At 38.8% G+C, this 22,025-nt stretch overlaps 1 protein-coding gene across 6 annotated transcripts in view; it reads right to left on the bottom strand.

Moving 5' to 3' along the window:
- Positions 1–21,683, bottom strand: part of akt3a (v-akt murine thymoma viral oncogene homolog 3a) — a 58,190-nt gene extending 36,507 nt beyond the window's left edge. For 3 of the 6 annotated variants that reach the window (XR_005615346.1, XR_005615345.1, XR_005615347.1), the window contains exons 1-2: positions 21,207–21,562; positions 11,193–11,622 (exon numbers count right to left, since the gene is read on the bottom strand). Coding sequence is in view for 3 of the 6 variants with exons in the window: in XM_039621685.1 (XP_039477619.1) it covers positions 11,193–11,238 (46 nt within the window). In the remaining 3 variants the exon portion in view is untranslated. The other 3 variants (XM_039621685.1, XM_039621686.1, XM_039621687.1) reach the window with 3 other exon arrangements.
- Between the last annotated feature and the right edge of the window lie 342 nt (positions 21,684–22,025).

The raw sequence follows: 22,025 nt of genomic DNA, 5'->3' as shown, positions 1-22,025 counted from the left end.
ACATCTGAATTCAAGGATAACAGATATAGAGGGATGTGACAGACTGCAGTTCATAGAGCTTATAAAATGTAACACTTATTCAATTGCCTCACAATTACTCATTCCTCATCATCTGAATGAAAATCATATTTGTTTTGGTTCACCTGCAACTAAAATGTCCTGATGTCTCATAAAGACACCACAACTCAGTTCAATAAAAGACTTGAATGTAAGCCTTAAAAAATATTTTCAGGGTCTTGTGGAAACAGTGGCGCCCCAGTTGTGCCCACAACAGGAGACTTGTGCTTTCACCATTAAGGGTGAAAGCAAAGTTAAGCTGTCTATAATTCTGTTAGAGACCAAAAGCACAAGACATCAGATACCAGAATGAGCTTCTATTGGTAGGGGGTCACCCTAGTGTTTGCTCATGACAATGACGAGCATAAACTAGGTGTCTATTTCTGGTTGGAATAGTTTGGGCATCTCCAACCAGATGTAGACCCCTAGGCAGGCCAAGGATGCTGAAGAAATTACTTCACCTCTGCATTCCCATCCTCGGGAGGTCTTGGCATCTCTCCTTAGACTGCTGCCCCCATGACTCAACCTGGGTAATCAATGAATGGATGGCTGGATGGATGGGCTGTTTATTTTAAATTTGGCAGTGTAAATTCAGGAAGTATTATAGACTTTGGACAAACAAATCACAGTGTGATTGCAATTAGTGACCGCTTGCCTGTCTGTCACACTCTGAGGTGGCAGACAGTATATCACTTTAACTCCAACAAACACTTTTCTCTCTGTCCCTGGGAGCTGGTGCTTGTCATTTTGTAACGCCTTTCTGTCTAAGAGGCTGTTTTTGACAACTTGTCCACCTCAGCTGGCCAGCATCAGGCACTTAGGGCTCTCACACAGTTAAAAAGAAACAAAGATGGCTATATGTGTGTCATCTATGCTGTAATCAGTTTTAGCCAATTACTAATGAAAATTAATCCTTTAATTTTCATTTAACTCAAATCATTCATATTAAGCATTAAATCTGCTGCTTGCACTTTCTGAAAATTACAAACAAGATTAAAAAAATACATATGCCAGACTAAAATCAAACCCAAGTTTTCACACGTAGTTATGTTAAAATTAATTCACCACAATGGGGAAATGGGGAAAAGTTCCCAGTCAGTAACAGCTAACTACTGTAATTGCAAAAAAAAAAGCTTCCAAACAAGTGATCAATCAAAAAGTGAAGACAACAAATCATTATATATGTCACTCCCCTAACAGCAAAGAGAAAATGATAGATGACTGAAGTATAGAAAAACTCCAATATAAAGACAAAGACCACCAGCTAACAAGCAGTACGATTTATCTGACTTTAAAATATTTCTTGAGGTTTATAGTTTCACCAACTTGTTCAACTTTTTGCTCTCCATGTCAAATGGCTCATCTGTTTCTCCACAGAGTATTTCACCAACAAAGACATACGCCCATTAAAACAAAAAGTTGGTGACGGGAGATAAAATCGCATTATTGGTTAAATACTTAAGAATATTTGTGAACTTGCCAGTCTAGTCCTGCAAACTACTTAATGAGCAGGCAATGTCCCAGGCCTATTCCAGCTCAAAATATTTTGTGGAAACACTCAAACCACGGAGCAATATCTGAATATGGCAGATGTTCGTCATCTTTTCTTCTCAGTTCTCCCCCTCCACCTCCTCTCATACAGCAGTCTGCTGTTGAACCTCATGTTCCAGCCGCTGTGCTGTGAGACATCTGCACCTCACTCACTGTTTCTTTCTTTCCTTTCTGTCTCATCTTTCCTCTGTCTATGCAAAAACACACACACACACACACACACACACACACACACACACACACACACACACACACAAAAGACAGAATTCTTTGCTTGATGACAGATGGCAAGTCAACAATTGTACAGCGTCAGTCTCTCAAAACACAGACACACACACCACATGTACACACAAACACAGAAACAAACACCACCTCCTTGTCCTCCTGTCCCTTTGTGTCCAATCCCTTGTCAAATGCCTTGATTTGTTTCTTACAGCTGAGAGTATGCATTAGTCTGTGTGTGTGTGTGTGTGTGTGTGTGTGTGTGTTTCTTTACCTTGGTATATTAAGCACTAGTTTAATGAAAGCATGGTGAAGAGCGGGTCCCAGCCAGTGGACCATATGGGGGCCATTTAGCCCCCTCAGAACATTGAGCCAAGCCTCGCTGACATGATTACCACTGCTGTCCACTGCTCTACACTAGTGTCAGATTGGGAATGGGGAATTTTATCATGGACAGCTAATTAATGGCTGGAGATTGGCAACCATAGATGGAGGAGTCTGAGGGAGGATGAAAAAATGTTGTCACTGTTTGGTGTCGTCTTTTTCTGTTTTTAGTCAGGCCAAATAACCAAGATTTTGTGAAACATGTGTATACCAATAAGAAAAATGCATGAAAACAAACATGTACACATGCGGAAAAAAAAACATGGTCACATTTTATGCATTTTCTCTGCTTTGCATGCACTGTACACCTTTACATCTTTATTAATGCATGTATTTATTCATGTGTCACATTTTCAGCGTGTCTGTGTGGCACAGCAGGCTGAAGCTAGTGGCTCTGTTAATCCCGTCAGGGACAGATTACAGGTGGGAAGTTATAAATAGACTGACTGACCCTTTAACCATGATCACTGTAACATCAACATGCAGCTCAACTATTAAGTCAGGCATAACAGGAGCAAACTCAAACCAAACCTACTAAAAGACAGTTTAAAAAAATGTTTCATGCAGTAATCAATCATTCTTCAACATGAGCTTAAAGAACCCTCAGATGCGGTGGTATGTCTTGGCTTCACATACAAGCAGAGGTCTTCACACATGCACTACAACCCTCTGAGCATTTTAGATCTTACCCCACAGAGGTGTGTGCGAGAACCCAAATCCACAAAGTTGGATCGGACAATTAAAACTCTGCCCTGCCAGCTCACTAGTACTACACAAACCGTGATCCCAGATTGCGTGAGAAGAGTGAATTTAAGCAAATGACTACATATCCTACGTGCTGATTCCTGCACACTCCATCCAGGCATAACTTACTCCTAAACCAACCCAATACCATCAGTCACGTTCAGAAATGCTGAATAAAAATTTTAAAAAGGGGCTCCAATAACCACAAAAACCTCCTTCCTGGCTTCTGTAACAGACGATGCTCTGTGGAGCTCACACTGAGATTTAAAAATGAAGCAACAAAGAGCTGTGTGCTACAAATTGAAGAGAAACGCATCAAGGTCCAGTTGCTTTGAGAAAACAGATGTACACCACTGTCTACCATTTTGGTTCTGTGGAAAACACCTTTGTTGTGCCAAAATATAAAATTTGTTTTTCTAAAAGTAATACACCTGATTTATTCTTGCTGCAGCCAAATCAACTGCAACATCCCTTATTTCCCAAACAGGGAATAAAGCATTTCTTATATTATGCTTAGCTTATTTGAAACTTCAGCATGTGGAAAAAAAAAATCATACAAGAATAAAATCATCACAGAGAAAAAACTGGGCACCAAAAACAGTTTCTAGGGAAATCACATTTTCAGCATGGAAATACTAAATAATACACACACTGTTACTGGAGCAGTAATCATTTTGTCAGCTGTGGTAAGCAACAGCCTGGCTAGTGTCATCCTGTTGTCAGTGTGAAAGGCAGTTCTAAGACATACTATCAGACTGTGCTGTTCTATTATTTAAAAAGGCACAAACAGACAGTATATCTGATTATCTGTACTACTCGATACTGGAGAGAAACACTAGTTTGAAATGGAGCTCTACAAGGTCTCATAACAGCATTTTATTAAATATAGTAGACTCTATTATTTTTCTCAAGGATTTGAAACCAGAAAGAAGTTTTAATATCATAATAAGCTATGGATTAAAATTTTGTCAAAACTGGAAAAGAAAAAAATGGCCACATAAAAAGCCAAAACAGTCTCACTCTGGGGTAATACTTCTGCCAGCTCCTGTAACACTTACATTAGCTGCTAGCGACTAGGAACTAATCTGTTGGCCCAAATCAGCCAAACCAACCCCCACTGTAACCTGCCTTCTCTAATCAACCCAAAGCCTGCTCCCACCAGCTCACAATAACCTCAAGATGTTAAACCACACACTACCCTATTAGTCTAATCTGTGTTAGCACATTTAAACATAGATTCTGGTTTCCACTTAAGCTCAAATTGCTTTGTCAAGTGAGGACAGTGCTGCTGCTGTCAACAGATCTTATTAAACTAAAGACACATCTACAGGCTCCCTTTGGAACAAGGGAAAATGTTTGTGGAGGAACCTGAGGTGTGTAGGAAATCTAGGATTCATAAAGGTTTTTTCCCTAAAAAAAAAAAAAAAAAAAAAAAAAAAAAGTTTCCTGAAACATCGTCTGGGCTATATTTGAAAAACAAAGCAAGCATTTGCAACAATATTCAACAATAGCCTTACTGGTGTAAGTGGCATAAACCATGTTGTTAAAGAAATCCATCGTATAACATCTGTTAGGTGTTGGGTTTATGTTGTGTGACCATGACAATGTCTAACAAGCTTGAGTCACATTCTTATATATACACAGTAGCACCTTTATAGGAATGAATTATTAATTTATATATGTATTAAATTCTAACATTGATAACAAACTGCATAATTTGTTTAATTATTAGCAGCAGATGACAGACAATATGTTTAGCTGAGGGTGCTTCTGATCACACTTATTACTAATCAAGTGAAAGGAGTGATAATGTATAGTAGGGCTGCTCAATTAATCGAATTTTAATCTAGATTACGATCTGGGCTTTCAATGATCTTTAAAAATGACTGAGCCGATTATTAGCACCTCCCTCGTGCTTTACTCTCGCGCTGCTCCGTGTGGCAAATCGAGCGCACCTCTCTGCGTTTTGAACACGCGTCACAACAATTAAGAGGACCCGAGGGAAGCTCGGAAAGCTCGGAAAGCTAAGCAGAAGTTATTTGTAGAAGAGAGGATAATGGCTGCTGAAGAAAGAATGCTGTTGGTTGAAAAGAGAGGTAAAACGACTTCAGTGGTGTGAAACATTATGGGTTCGCGGAGTCAGACGTGGATCAAATATTGTGCAGTATTTTGAAGTTCACTAAACATAGATGTTTACATTTTTCATTTATTTTTTATATTGCAAACATTTCCACTGTAATCAGTATTTGCACACTATTTTATATTATTTTTTGACAATCTTTAAAGCCATTATTCAATACATTGTTATTGTTAAATAAATATCGTCAAATAATCGAGATCTCAATTTCAGTGAAAATAATCGTGATTATCATTTTTGCCATAATCGAGCAGCCCTAATGTATAGCATGTAAGCAGGGTGCATTAAGCAAAATTTGGATTCTGACACTGATTTTCAGGGTAGTGATAAATAATAACTAACAATAACCTTGTGAAGTGTACATGTGTGAATATATGTGCATCCACCCACAGTGTGATCACATGTTTGAGGTCAGCATTTTGATGATCCTGAGCTGCAAACTAATCCCATTATTCAACCTCTCCTCCTTTACTCCCCACTCGTTTCCTCTGTCCAAGCTGTTCATCTGCACTGATCAGCACTCCATTCATTGATTCACTCATTCATTTATCCAAGACTGCCTAACTCTACATTAATTCATTCACACACCCATCCATTACTCCAGGAGTGTCCTTGTCCGTGGCTTTTATAGGGATGCTTCAGCTGATCTTACTGAGCTGACAGTTATATTGCTTCAGGCCATTTAGCTCACAACTAACAAAATGTATGCGTGGGTATGCTGAGGCAGTGTGATGCTAACACAGTCATAATCCAAAAAACAAAAAACATATATTCCAGCTAAACACAAAGTTGTCTGTGTATGTTATCCATCTACATTTTGTGTCCACAAGTGCTAGCTGCAGGTCTTTTTAGTTCACAAGTTGGCTTCCTCTGTTCCATATTGGCTCTACCTGTCACAAACTGTCTCTCTGCTGTTCGTCTGTAGGCTCTGCAGACTAGTCTGTCTGCACTGTGCTGTCAGTCTGTCTGACTGCCTGGCTGTCTGCCATTCTCTGCAGTGTAGAGTGAGTCATTCTCAGGACAATGGAGACAGTTTGTAAAGCCACACTGGAGCGTACACTTCCTCCGGATGTGGAAGAGGATGCCATTCATAACAAAGCCTTCACTGTCTGTCTGTCTACTATTGGCCTGTAGAATAAGTTTGAGAAAAAGAGGGGATGAATAGTGGTACATGGAAATGAGAGAGAAGAGAAGAGAAGAGAAGAGAAGAGAAGAGAAGAGAAGAGAAGAGAAGAGAAGAGAAGAGAAGAGAAGAGAGAAAGGCGACACAGCAGACAGTAGCGGAGGCAGCAGCGGCTGGTGATTGATATCAGAGATCTGGCACTGCCACCTGATCCAGCCAGCCAGCCTCCAGCATCACTGAACTCACTGAACTCACTGAGCCAAGATGGCTGCCTCACTGCACTGCACCCAATGAACCCCACAGCGGCCCAATGTATACAGTATAGCACGTACAGTTCCCAGAGGGATTAATTTTAAGAGACTGTACAAGAGGAAAGAGTGCAGAAAGGACAGGTATGCTGTTCCTTATTTCAGCTCAGCGTCTCATAAGATAGTGGCGAGATGCAGACAGGTTGCGATAAAAAACCTTAATGTAAAACTGCACAAGGACGAGTACGTACAACATCCTCTTGATTCTATCAACAAAGAATTATTGATCTTGACCACTTCGAAGCATGTCTGTAACAAGACACACTCCACTTTGACATAGTTTAGAGATCAGTAGCTTTGAGGAAAGCCACTTCACAGGGGACAGATAAATGGATTTTCATAAAGAGACACATTGAATATCTAATGGAGCTACTTCCTGGGTTCTGTATTATGTCATTTCCAAACAAACGATGGAAAGATACAGGCAACATGAGCAGCATGAGCAGAGCTAAAGATACAAATGAAGTTAAGAAGAACAAACATTTTTGTGAATGTGTAGGATGCTGCAATGTAATTTAATTCCTTTTATAATATAATATCATAACCAATACACAATCGAGACCATATGTCCGAGCCTGTAGTCTCATTTGACCTCTTGATTTTTCCCTCCATTATGCAGTCAAAGAAATCAATAATTTCCACTACAAAATTATTGAACTCAGAGAGGAAGAACAAAGAGAAGTGTTCCTTCCTGTGGTGGTGATTCATATATTATTAAGATGACTGCATTTGAGAAAACATGGATGTGTATTTGTAGTATAATTTCTAGTTTCTTACAGCTTATGGGAATAGAAGTGATATGCAAAGAGGTATTTGAACTGAACTAGCCTGATGCCCTTTTATATCTTTAATTCCTAGCAGAAATACAAGGTTTATACTTTTAAATGAAGCTGAGTGAAATTTAAAGAAGGAAACATATTGTTTTATTAGCAAAAACTGTAGCATATATTTGCAGTATATTGTGTGTCCCTTCTGACTTCAACAGTTAGTTTTCATACCATTTTCTTTAAACATTTTTCTAAATGCTTCTATATTCTTTAAACCTCATGTAAAAATAAATCTAAGTTGTTTGAAAAAAAACCTGCATCTCTCCTTTATTTCTTGGGAGATAAATAATGATCAAACAAGTCTGCAAGAAGCTAACTCTACTTTGATATAGTTTTGAGATTATTAGCTTTACAGAAGAGCACTTCACATGGGACAAAGTGTCAAAGAAAAGACGATGCTTTTCACCCTGTCCTCTCTCCTTCAGTGTTTCTCATCCCTCCTAGCCATCTGTTGTGCTGACTGCTGTGTGGGCTGATGCTGATGGAGGTAACATTATCCACAACTACTGTGTGACCTCTGTGGCCTCATATAGGTTGTCAGAAAGTAAAGTCCCAGCTTTGGCAGAAAAGAAGAGGGGTACACTTCAAGATTTAGATATTAAAGCTAAACTAAAACAGCTCTGTTAGGCCTTTAAATGTTGATTTTTACCCACAGATAATCAACACAATACAGTATTTTCAGAGATTAATAATTTATTTAGATATTTTTAAAATTTATAGTTTTTTTTTTTAAATTCCATAATGATTTTGGTTTACTTCTCCATCTGTTCCTTTTATGACGCATTGTGTGGCAGCTTACGGGATTTATCCACTGTTTTTTTTACTTCCATTGATAAAGACATAATGCAGCCAAATGCACTCCCCAATCTGATTCAATGAAAGGAGGAAGGAAATCATCATTGTGGTAGTGAGTGAGTAAGCATTCAAAGGCTCGGTCATCTAAGGACATGCTGCACTCTGTTTTTATAGAGGTAAAGCTCTTGATGCTTATCTCTGGGTTGCAAGACTACAAAGATAATTCATCTTAACTTTGCTTAACTTTAACTGCTTTTATTACATTTACATTTCATTACGCTTTATTTTATGCGATCTCTTGTGCATTTCTTTCGTGTCTTATGGATCTTTTACTCAAAGTTTATAAAACACTTTGTATTTTAAATTGGTCTCATTGTTTGAAGTAGAAAGGCAATACGGAAAGTAAGGATACATCCTGAAGCACTGATATAGTTACAGTACAGGTTAAAAAGTAGCCAAAGTGAAGAAATGACTGAAGGTGGAGCAGTTGGACATACATATACAGATGTGAGCTACAGAAGTAAGTGCATACAGACACCAATTATTCAACTTGTCAAATAAACTCACAGGTACACATAGTCCTTTCGAAGTCCATGAGCAAGAAGTCATGACCGTCACTGATACTTTGAAGGGTAAATGCTTTCTCTTAATCAATCATTTCTAATTTATAAGCAGAAAAAAGAGTAGCATAAAACAATAAATAAAAATTAGACATTTCTTATCATAGTTATCTTTTAGCTAATCTAGTTAAATTAAAAGAAGACAGAACTGTCCGTTTTATTTATTCAATGGACATACATATCTACAACTTTCGAACAGTTATATCATCAGCAAACGTACAAAAAACAGTCTTTATAAAGCTCTTTTATATCTGAACCAAGCTTGAGCTATCAGCAATCAGACCAAATAAAACAACAACCAAAATATTCAACCAACCTGCTTTTTATTAAAAGAAAATGTCTGTACGCAAGCAGAGTTTTTCCAACTAATTAACATCAAGTTGTTTTTGATAGCAAGATTTTACCATATTGGAACCATATACTTAACAGCTGCTGTAGACCTGAACTGAGAGAATAAAATTAAACTAAAATGATCAATTACAAGATTACCAAAAATACAACCTGAATTATGGAATACACAAACAAGACTGAATTAGTAACAAGAAGACAAACACATCAGTACTCATCTAAGCAGAAACTATACACAAACCCAGCAGTTATTTAGGTATTGCTCTCATACTGACTAGAACAAAAACAGGTGTTTTTACAATTTTTTTAACTAGAGATTTTTAAAGGCACTTAAGAACCTCATTCTTTTATACAGAGAGATTCTAGAAGTCCAGTCTGTGTGTCCACTGTCACTCAGTTCAAAACAAAAAGACATCAGAAGAGTTAGAAAGTACAGGCTCTTCCAGACAGTGAGAGCACAACTCAATGCAATCATATTAGCACAATGCTTTGTGTATGTGGAAGTTTAACTTTCTGTGTTGGCCTATCTTGCCATTTTATTTCAGCATAAAGCTGTCTAATGACTAAGACTGCAGTGTCTGCTGTATCACGACCTGGACAGTGAGTCAGCACCCTGACCTTGCTTTGCTCCACACACAAACGCAGAGAAAGATTTAGCATATGATGCAGACAAACATTCATATTCCTGACACAAACAAACACCCCTTCTTCCCTCCCTAACCTCTATCTCTCTCTCTCCCTCTCCCTCACACTGCAAGCACTAGTATTGCTGCGTCGTGACTGGGGGCGATGTGTTCCTCTTAATATGCACAGACGACTGTCTGAGAATCATACTGGCATGCTGGCATATATTGACAACGATTTGCCCCTCTTTTTTACTAATACAGATTGTTTTTGAGTGTCTGACACAGTGAGAGAGAGAGAATCCAGTCCATAGTAGGAGCAGCATATACTCCTGCTGTGCTGTAGGCTGAGCCTACAATACCCAGAAACCTGCTGTCTGTTATGTACCCATGTCACTTCCTGTTCAAGAGTTTCTGTTACACATTCCTAAAACAACATCACAGTCAAGAGGATGCTGCTCATTGGCCTAAAAGACTGGAAATCCCCTTGTTCTACCCCTGAAGCGCTCCTTCTAAAAGACATTCACATACACTTAGTGTTATCCCTCAAGCAGACACACGAAAATTGTGGTTTAGGAGAAAGACAAAAAAAAGTCCTGAAGTGTCTACCAGTCAGTGGTGCAGTCATCACAGAGCTACTCTATAGCACTTTCTTGGCCAATTCTGTTCCAGTCTGGCCTTGCTACAAATGCCTTCTTTTGTGTTGTGACTACCACTGAGTGAGCATAAGCTGTGAATGTTTGAGGACAGGGAAGTACTATTTTTTGCCACATGTTCTTCAGCTATTGCAAAATTTTCCCATTTCTCATTCATTTTGCTGTAAACAGGATGTGCTGTCAGTGAACCCCCCCACCACACACACACACACACACACACACACACCCTGACTCCACCCCAACTATCCCCTCAACCCCACGTCATATGACTCTCAATGACACCACTCTACGAACTTAAAACTTCTGTTTTCAATAACACCGCAGAGAGACAGAATTAACTGGATTTCAGACAAGCAGAGACACTGGCATTAAAAAAAAAAAAAAAACAGAAAAAGAACACTACACACCAGCCCAGTAGATGTTGTTAAGTGCACACATGTATACACTTGTGCATACAAATTTAAGCACATACCCATGCACAGTCCTTTCAGTCACAACCTGAAAGGGGCACATAGTGGCTTAGCAAACACAGCCAGGCAAGCTTATAATACAAAGACACTCACACTCATGTATAGTCTCATACTACATAATCAGACATCCATGTTTTCACTCATACACAGACACACACACACACACACACACACACACACACAATCGCAACACTCACATCCTCCCACCAGCACATGTGGACAGCCAGGCCCTCAGTCTAGACAAGAGGCAGAGGAGAAGAAGAAAAGAGGAGGCAGAAGCACAGGGGAGGGGTGTAGAAGAAGAAGAGAGGTACTGGATGTACTTACCCCGTTTCTGGAGCCATCCCTCTCTAACGATGGTGACATCGCTCATGGTTCCTTCACGCCGAGTCCGATGCCGCTGCACGCCTGCTCCACTGAGAGAGAGAGAGGGAGGAGGGGAGGAGAGGAGGAGAGAAAGAGAGGGAGAGGAGGAGGAGAGGAGAGGAGGGGGGCCGGCTCTCCCAGCCTCCGCGTCACTCTCCCTCCCTTCCTTTCCCGTTCACCCTCTCGTTCGCGCAGCCTCTCTCTTAGACACACACACAAACACGCGGTGTGTATGTATATTGTACGTGTGTGTCGACTTGCTTCCTGTTGTGGCTTATCTCCCCGGCTCCCTCCCTACTTCTTCTCCTTCTTCTTCTTCTCCCCCTCCTCCTCCACCTCCTCCTCTGTCGTTCCCTCTCCAGACCTTCCTCCTCACCAGCAGTGACTCAGCCTGGAAGGAAGTGAAAGGAGAGAAAAATAATAATACAGAAAAAAGTAGAGATGGGTTTATTTTTCTTCCTCTCTTGCTGGTCCCCTCTTCCTCTCATAAGTCCTTTTCTGACAAGACAAACAACTAGTTATTGGGAGGGCTGCTTCCTCTCCTTCTCTCTCCACCCAATCATACACCCAGTTCCTCTTTTTATCCACGCAACACTCTCTCTGATAAACAGGATGAATTATTACAGAACTGTCAATGAAGCCAAAAAACAAAAAAACTGACACTGACTGCCAAACCAACATCTCAGAGCTAAAGAACTCATTCATTCACAGATATGTCTGTTCTGGTTAGCAGGTCGTGCACCATACATAAGCCAATCTAGCGCCCTGCTTTCAATGTATTTCTGTATATCAAATTAGTTTTTTCAATGTGTGTGTGTGTGTGTGTGGGTATGTGTGGGCTGATTTGAACGTATGTGGGAGGTGAGAGAGCTTCTCAGGACTGTGGAGTAGGGCTTGGTTATAAATAGCAACAACGGCAGTTAGGGATGCTCTCACGCTCCCTTTCTCTCTGCAAATCTCTGCACCTCTCTGTCGTCTCACTCCTGCTCTCCCTCCCCTCTCTTTGTCTCTCTGCATAGCTGCTGCGTTCACCTCAGATGCACCCTACTACACTGTATTACAAAACCCGCAACGACACTACCCTGCTCAGCTTGAATGAAGATCAGCACCACGAGAGCTAGGCTAGTAGTCAATGCTATCTAGCTGGAAATCAGTATTCAGATCAGCTACTGTCTGCAATGCTGCAGACACTTGTGGGGTCTGCAGCGTCAGAGCAAATGCTGGAATAGACCCACAGATGCGCACACACCCTAGTAGGTGACACAGGGCTTTTTCTTTTCTTTTTTAAAATAAATTTTGAGGCAGCAAAGTCATGACTAGTCAGCGAGCAAGTGAACAAATGCAGACTAGTTCATCACATTTAAGTTTGTGGGTAATCAAAGCTCAGAGATTCATTTAATCAACAGGAGGATATCTACGTTCACATTTCAAACATGTCATATGTCTCAAATGTCAAAATGATAACTTTTTTTCAACACTTTGGACTTAGGAAATTAAAGCACCTGTTTTATGCTGTTATTTTGTTTAATTATTGAAAACAATCAATAATGTACATTTTTGCACCTTTGATAATACCTGAAAATGACCTTGGATTTGAGGATGTTCAATATTTTACCATCCAAATACAATGATTGCAATTAGGTATGTGAGCAACTAATCAATCAACTGATCAACTATACAATTAAACTGGAGTTTCTAGTCAGCATATTCACATTTTATACAGGTACATCACCAGCTAACTGTTGGTTTTAAGATTTTAGGCAGCCACCTACGACGGCTACTGTCCTGCCCTGAAGTTGTAAATATCACATCATGATTCTGCACTACTTGGATCTAAAACAGCAAGAGACTGTGCCAGAGTAAAACGGCAAAGACAACTCAACCATGTTCTGCAAAGGTGCATGGATATTAACCTGCAAGAAAGAAGGGTGCTTACGCTAACACAGTAAACATCGGCCACACTTTAGTGTCGAATTGCCACACATTTCAGCAAACTTGGAAATAAGATTTGATTATCTGATTATAAAGAAATACATTTTTGTTTTCAAACAACTTAAATGCATTTAAATTGTGTGTGCTGTCTTATTTTTAGACTATTTAAAAAGTCTAATTTTTTCCCCAGCACATCTAACCTATTAGTTTTGTTGGCAAATATAGTAACCTATGGGAACATCTCTTGCTGTAGTTTTAATGTTTGGATTTTATTCATCACACTTTTTTCTAGTTCTTAAATGTCTATTTCTGAAATGTCTAAAAATTAAAAGCAGTCAAATTCACAACATAAGATATAGGTACTTGTGTTACAGAACACAAAAATCAAACATTTACTTTACAGTATTACTTATTCTGATGGTTCCTTTTGTTTCCTTTTGATCAATAGAAAGAGACCTTGTTCTTGAAATCCAGTTCATATTTGTGAAACTGAGGCATAAAGGCTATTATAATGGCACTACTTTAGAACAGAAAAATAAATGACTTTCAGCCCTAGTAATTACATCCAAGGGGATCAAATTCTTTTTATAGACACTATACAATTCTGGATTAAGCTTTAACACTGTGGTGTTATTCAATAAAGCTTTGGTTAGCTTCAACCTTAATCTGTGGAGCATAGCCCGGATTGAGTTGAGGAGAGTTGAAGTGAGGAGAAGAGAGAAGAGGAGAGGAATGTCCAGACACCGGCAACCCCTTGTCACTAGGGTGGCTGTTGCTATGGTGACATGTACTGCCATGATGAACCAACCATGCCAGGGGAAGCACCTGCCAGACAACATTTATTTCATGCCCTTTCATTTCAGAGGCAACAACAAAGACAAAAAAAAATAAAAAGAAGGAAAAGAAGCTTTAAGAAAAGACAAAGAGACTCAGTGGAGGCAGACACAAGCGGGAGCATTCAAAGAATATGTGTTACATAACAGCTGAACCCTGTTTTTATTATTTACTTTGTTTTGCAGAAGTGATGTTCTGACTATAATTTTGAGATAGTGTATCCAAAAGCATCAGTTCCCACACCTATAGAAAACAATGTGCGTTCAAAATAATAAACTAACTTACTACTTAGTAAAAAAAAAAACAAAATAGCACATGAGATATTTTTTCAGTATATGAGCAATCTCAATACGAAGGTAATATTATAGTTTGCAAGTACAAGACACTACATTGGCATGTATACTCCACAATGCAATGTATTGATATTGATGGACGAGTAAATTGGGATCTAAAGCAAATATAAATTTTTTCCATTTTTAATTTGTCTATCCATAATTTAAGTAGTGTTACCACGGAAATGCATTTCTGAAAGACTGACTTAACTAAGACAAGCTTAGAAGTTCATCCAAAAGGATAAAAACAACTGAGATTCACTCTTAAGTTTGTTGAACCATGATATTAAGTACATAGAGCACAGTATGGGATTTTGAACTCAATGTAACTAGAAGAACTATACTTACAAGGTGTTGTAGCTATACAACACCTCTCGGCACATATTTAGGCAATTGATATAAAGCATTATCTGAATTAAGTTTATTGTCAGTTCATTAACGGAGACATATAAATTGCATCTCTATAATCACCAGTAAGTTCCACCCCAGAATAAGGCTTTAAATTCTTTTTTGTCCCCAGAATTATACTTCCTCCAGGGACATTATATTGAGGGTTGCTTGAGAGCTCTGTGTTTCTCTTTTAACAGTCTTTGTTACAACTGAGAACTACAGAATACTTGATGAATTCCCCCATAATTTACTCTGAAATTGTGATGAAAGTGGAATAATTTCAGCACTTTATAAGCTCCATCTGCTTTAGCTTTGAACTGGAACACTTTCAGCTTGACGAACACTAATACAACCAATGCCAGTTCTTACACAAGTTAAGCTAGCTACACTGCTCAAATCACCACTCATGTCTCTTAATATTGCAAAGGTAAGAAAAAGACCCAAATCCAAATCCTAATCCACAGGTCTGCCTCAAACAATTTAATCTTTGTTATATTTTACTTAAAAAAAAAACAAAAAACAGATCACATTTCAGACACCAGCATTTTCCAACCAATGTTCAAGGAAAGAAGGCTAAACATCTTTCTTGTAACATACTAACAAGCATACCTGCAAACAGGTTTTTTTTCCCCAGGTTCTCTAATATTTCAAGACTCTCCTGGCAACCTTCTGTATTTGGCATGACCCGCAAACTTTCTTCTAAAAAAAAAAAAAAAAAAAAAAAAAAATCAGCAAGTTTTGTGTTCCTCTTACGTTGCCCAAGTTGCCAGACTGTCTATGAAACACAGTCTTCATACACACAACCACACACTACATAGAACTTCAACCATCTGGCAGCAAAACCTGGCAACACACATCCCAATTCATGGGTCTGTGCAGCTAGTCTCTGCACAGGCAAATTCGTTCATTGCTGAATTACTAGCTGGCATCCTAGCTGTTGTTTCACCACTTATCTCTTCTGATTGTGAAAATACTGTAAAGACTAAGACTTTAATATACCAAAATAAATAATGGTGAGTTGAGGCACACATACTACTCTTCAAGTGTGTGTAATAAGGACTGGTTTACATCAGTATAGTTGGAAAGAAAGTTCACTAATCCATAACTCATAACCAAAACATAAAAACATTAAAATTCATATAAGCTAGCCAAACAGCACTGGTCTCTCTGTTCAGCTGACTGGAAGATGATATCAAATGAGACTGTGTAAGTCAAGCTTGTTGAACTGCTTCCCAGTCTCTTACCCACAGTAAGGTATATAGTTAATTAATTTAACTCTTTAATGGTGTCAATCTGTACTCAGTATCAACAGATACCTAAAGCCAAGGTATTAAGACAGAAAAAGTTATATCACTAATTGATACCAATTTAAACACTAATAAGGAAGAATGTCTGCAAGTAGATTTTTTTGCAGTGCTACGATAGAAAACTAAAGCCTAAGTGGAAGAGAATCTACTGTACTCCATGCAAAGCACCAGTACAGAATATACAAATATATAAGGCTAAAATATGCACCATTGCTGGTGTAGCTCTACAGAACAAATCATCTACAAAAGGAGATATACGGTGACGTCGCAAGCTATCACTATTCTTTAGCTAATTCTATATGTAATCGGCTCTAAAAGAAAGAACATTCCCATCAAACTCAGGTCAGGACAGTACACCTCACCTCAGTTCACCTTTCATCACCCTTCCTCACCCACAACACTGGCCTCATGCAAACTCTGGCTGACATCCACAGCAGCAAGTCCACAATCTAAATTCCTAAATGAAAGCCAGCCTTTGGCAGGACCTCAAGTGTTACACTCTGCTAACACAGAAAGTGCTTTAGGTGTTGTTGTTTTTTTTTTCCCCTTTGATGGTCTGTTTAATGCGGATCTGATATAAGAAATTCGCTTCTATTTTAATCAATGAAGCTGCCTTCACAGGCTACTTAGGGTTCAAGTCTATTTTCTTCTCTTCATAAGCATTTAACGAAGCGAGGGTACATTCGATGGTGAGCACTGCCAAAACACAGGTAAGCACACTACACTGATGCTTCTGTATGGAGTGCTGGTTTCATTAGAAGAGATGGAAAATAAAATTAGAAATAAAATGATTAGTCAATTGTTGTACAAGCGTTTAATCTTTGGCATCAAGCAAACATGTTGAAGATGGTTATCAGAGCTTCTGAAATGTAAGTTCTTCCTTTGTATGAAAAGCCTGAGATGTGGAATGGAATTTAACTGTTATTTATTTGTTATTATTAAATTAAAGTGAATTTAACTATAAAGTGAACACATGAGATTAAATGTTTGTGTCCAGATCTGTGTTTTATTTTCTATACAAATCCTATCAAACTGAGTGTCCACAGTACTAAAAGTCCTAGACCCAAAACTGGCCTTGGTACACAAGTGTTTTTTGATTTTTGTTGCGTTCTTTGTTCAAAACAGTTCAGGTCTAGGAACTTGTCAAGGTCACTTCTCTCTTCTTTCACTAACCAACTGAAATCAGAAGGGATGGGACTTAAAATATCAGCTCTGCAAATAACAGCAAAGGAGAAAAAGTTGAGAAGCCTTGTGTAGCCTAACAACAAAAGGTGCTGGACAGAGGCATTTGATGCACTAAAACTTTCTCAATGTATGTACTTATGACTCTCTCATTTACTCCTCACTTCAGCAACTGGTGAGAAAACTTAAAACTGAAACTAGGTTTCTACTTTAGAATCAACAATAAGACTTGTTCAGTTCAATTTAACTCAATTTTATTTTTATAGCACCAAATCATAAAAACAGTCACCTTGAGGCACTTTATACTGTACAGTAAAAACCCTACAATAATACAGAGAAAACAATCAAATGACCCCCTGTGAGCAAGCAGTTGGCAACACTAGGAAAGAAAAACGCCCTTTTAACAGGAAGAAACCTCCAGCAGAAGCAGGCTCAGGGAGGGGCAGCCATCTGCCACAACTGGTTAAGGGTGATAAGAGGAAGACAGGACAAAAGACATGCAGAGATAATAATAACTAATGATTAAATGCAGAGTGGTATAAAAAAAAAGACATAGTGAGTGATGTTAGTGCATCATGGGAAGCCCCCAGCAGCCTTGGCCTATTTCATCGTAACTAAAAGAGGATTCAGTGTCACCCAGTCCAGCCCCACTCTATGCTTTGTTATTATGGAAAGTTTTGAGGGTGGGTGAGGGTTGCAATGTGCAAGACTTGTTGCTTGAAATTTTATGTAATTAATGGATTATGGTATTGGTATGTTATTTATATGGCATGCATAACCTCAATGTTGACATATGTTGGATTCTGTCTATTATAGACATTTATAGACTTAATTTTTCCATTAATTAAGTATTATTATTATTTTTTACTATTATTGATACATCCCTCGTTTGAACCTCTGGCCAGATGGTGTCTTTCTGTACTGAGATCACGTGTTCGTCCTCCCAAAGTCTAAAGATATGCTTCTTAGGTTAATTGCTGGATCCAAATTGGCTGTAGGTGGGGATGTAAGTTAGATAAAGTGCTTAAGTGGATAGAATAAAGTGCTTGTAGTGTAAAGCACTTCAATTGGCCAGTAAGAGTAGAAAAGTGCTCTATAAATTAATTTTTCCTTTTACTTAGAATTCATGTACTAGCCATTTTTCAGACTTTATGTAAAGAAACTATTAAATCAAACAATTTAAAAAAATATACATATATCTAAAAAGTGGGTCAATATTTAACGTTTAGTGTTGCAATACCAGGGCTCGCAAAATTTCAAAATCCCTGGTAGCCCTTCGGGCAGGCACTCTTCAGTTTTTGGTAGCCCAAAATAAATTTAAGTAGCCCGAATTAAAAAAAAGACGACAATTTTTTGATTGATGTTTTGTTTCCTTTACAATATTACACATTAAAGTATAAAGTAATATTGTAAAGGAAACAAAACACCAATCAAAAAATAGTTAAAACACAAATTACAACAACTATATAAAAAATTACAATCATCAACTCAAATATTTGGTTCTAATTGAACAGAAATTTCTATGAACTTGTAAGAACTGTGTAGAACATGAATCAGTCTGTGTCACATCCTGAATTTGAAATTTCCACTGAAATCACGGGTAAGGGGTAAGTGGAACCAAGATCTAGGACATTTGCTTTTTGAAGTTTGCATAGGCTGCTAAATTTTGCCAATGGTAGTTCACTCTTTGCAACATAGCACGCTTTCTAAACAGCTTTTTCAGGACTTTTTGTTGTGCTTGGTTTATTTTTAGTATCTTTTTTGCAATTAGTGTTTGTTCTGGGAAAGATACTGCAGACTGAGCAATAATGCATTTCTTGTGATGCAGAGATTTCTCATGGGTTCTGATGGGGTCTTTCTTAAAATTACTGGTCCCAGTAACAAAGGCACTTGGCGACTCAGATATCGAGGGGAACTCACGACACACCCGGCAGAACATTATGTTATTTTGCTTGTCATATTCCAGCCACAGAAATCCTTTTGTTCATGAAACCAAAAAAGCTGAGCTTTCTTTTTGCCTCATAGTCTGATTTGTCATAACTTTTCTGTTTTGTGGTAGGCTTTTCTTTGGCTGTCCCTACTTCACCTTGACCTGTCTTATTTGGCTCAGCAGAACTAAAATACCTGCGTAAATCCATCTGCTTTACACACGCACTCACATAACGGTCAGCGATTCTCTGCGCAATCAACCTCTATCACATGTTTAAGCTTGCTGCGGGAGATTTCATTTGTCACGTTTGAATAGTAAGCTAACGATTAATAAGACGATGCCAGAGGAATTGGTTCGCAATTAATCTGTGACTCACCAATCAGTACTGTCGCTCTCTATACACAGTTCGAGTGATCGCAAAGTGAAAGTGAAGCAAAAAACAAACGCAAATTCAAACGCGATTTCAATATGTCACATATTGACAGAGGCTCATCGATGCCAATGACATAATTACCCAGCTACATTTGTGAAAGAATGCAAAAGCATTGACATATTTTTCCCTTCCTATGATAGCCCGACGGGCAGGGCTGAGATAGATTTTGGTAGCCCAACTGGAAAAATCGCTAGCCCCGGGATGTCGGGCTAGCGATTTTACGAGCCCTGAATACACATACTAAACAGAGGCTATTATGTTCAAAACCAAAGTAATGAATATGCCTCGGTGATTACCTTATCGCCACTCAGTATCTCTGTGCATTTGATCAGATATGTGTTTTGTTTTGCTCTAAGCTTCTTGAGAGTTTGCATTAAAAACAAACCCACTGAGGGGGTCCCTTTAAGGTTGTAAACTGACATTTTGGTAAAAAGGAAAAGTATATTCCCTATTCACATTAAGGAGACGGATATGGAAAGAAACAAACCAAAGGATTACATTAAATTGTTTAAATTGAACAATTATAATCTGTTTGGGCCTAATTAATTGACCCAAGTTGTTTAAATTAAGCATTTGTATTAGAGATGCGCCAACTGACCGGCCAGGGACCAAATCGGTCAATTGCCAGTCTTCTCGGCTCAAAACCAGTGATCGGATGGTCAGCCTCCCATATGACCTATTGCAAGCTCAGAGCCACCAGCCTCAGTATGAGCAAAGAATCAAAGCAGTTATGAGGAAAATTTTGAAAATGGGTAAAAAAGAGAAAAGGGTGAAGTTACAAAAATTAGGTAAATGATGCAAGTGCCTACCCTTTGTCATGTTACATAAATCTGGGGCACCTACTTTTCTTTCATAGGGTAAGATAAAGGTGGGTAAAAAGCAACTCATTTTCAGTTTATTATCTGTATATCTTTCCAGTAGCAAAGCCTTTTTTTGAGAGAGAGAGAGAGAGAAGATTCTGTAGCCTTATTGCAGTTTGGGGATTTTTGTAATGATCTCTTTAACATAAAGATAATATTTTGTTCTGATACAATTCTTAAAAAGAAAATAAGAATCAATAAAAAAAAAAATGGTATGCAAGTTTCCTCTTATTTTTATTCTGCTTGGGCTCCTAAATCGATTACAATCCAAATATCAGGCTCCAAAAGTAAACATTTGCAACACATATTCTTTACTAATTCAACCAGCACTATTCCCATTGTTATCAACAATCTACGAGTGTGGCACACCCTCTTAATTACTTGCCGTAACTTGTGTAGGCAAATCAAGCCAGGCCTAGTCTGCCGTTTCTCTGCATACCGCGTACATGCAAATCATCCCAATAAACCGCTGCCTCAAACTGCAGTGATGTATCCAGCAGGTAGGATGAATATGATTGATTAAGACACACAAGTACCACCACTGCAATACCTGCGTCACGGTGATTTGAAACAACTGACGCATATCACACGCAGGCAGAAAACTGCACGCACGATAAACGTTTAAAAACACTACTTTTTATCCCCCGCCTCAGTTGTCCCTTGTGAGCGGTCAAACACACCTCGCTAATGTTATCACGACGCATTATCTTACTAGCTTTAGCGTGGCTCGTGCCGTGTTTACTGTCAAAACAGTGTGGCTAGCTAACAGTATTACCTGTAGCCGCAGGTGCGGTAGAGGTGGTGGTGTGTGGTATCCCCCTTGCACCTGCTGTTGACAGGACGGCTCGGGTTATTAATTATTTTTTCCACGCTTCTTAAGTGAGAATCACTAAGCTATCCTGGGACTGTGAGCTAAGTAAGCTAAGAAAGCGTCGTCGGTTCACCTTACGAGCCGATGCAGAAATAATCGTTTGGAGACACATCAAACGGATTTCCGCGGAGCTTTCGTTTACCGCAGCCAACGGTTGTTTTGACTCTGGTGAGAACAACCGGTGACGTCACCCAGGGAAACGGCAACCCCATTTCTGTTATGTCCCCATCCCCCCACCCACATTCTCACACACGCGCGCGCGCACTCCCTACCGTCTCGTCTCGTTCTCCCGTTTTCGATTTTAACGGTTTCAGTTCTGTGTCTTGTTTTCCTTCCCTGTGGAGCTCTCTCATCATCTCATCCCAACAACCCGTGCGTCTGTGCCGGCTAATAAGCCAAGTATCGCGAGAATTAGGTGTTTAGGCGGTTTATCTGCCAGAGAACTGAATCACAAACACAAACATATCATCAGAGATAAGATGTGAGAAAGACTTTATCGATCCCAGAAGTTTGGAGATTATTGTGTCACAGCAGTCAAGACATTACACATCCTATGACATTAGCTTAAATAAAGAAGAGCAGTATGACAAGAGCAGAAAAAGTGGAGCACAATTTTTATAATAGACCAATACCGTGATGTTTTCTAATTAGTTTTTATTTTTATTTAATGTTTTTTTTTTTTTTTTTACCTTTTTTAAAATTCAGTTTATTTGGTTTTCTTAG

The sequence above is a fragment of the Oreochromis aureus genome, linkage group 13 (genome assembly GCF_013358895.1).
Source record: "Oreochromis aureus strain Israel breed Guangdong linkage group 13, ZZ_aureus, whole genome shotgun sequence".
NCBI lineage: Eukaryota > Metazoa > Chordata > Actinopteri > Cichliformes > Cichlidae > Oreochromis > Oreochromis aureus.
The sequence above is the reverse complement of the archived record's forward strand: the minus strand, read 5'-3'. Positions and strand labels throughout refer to the sequence as shown.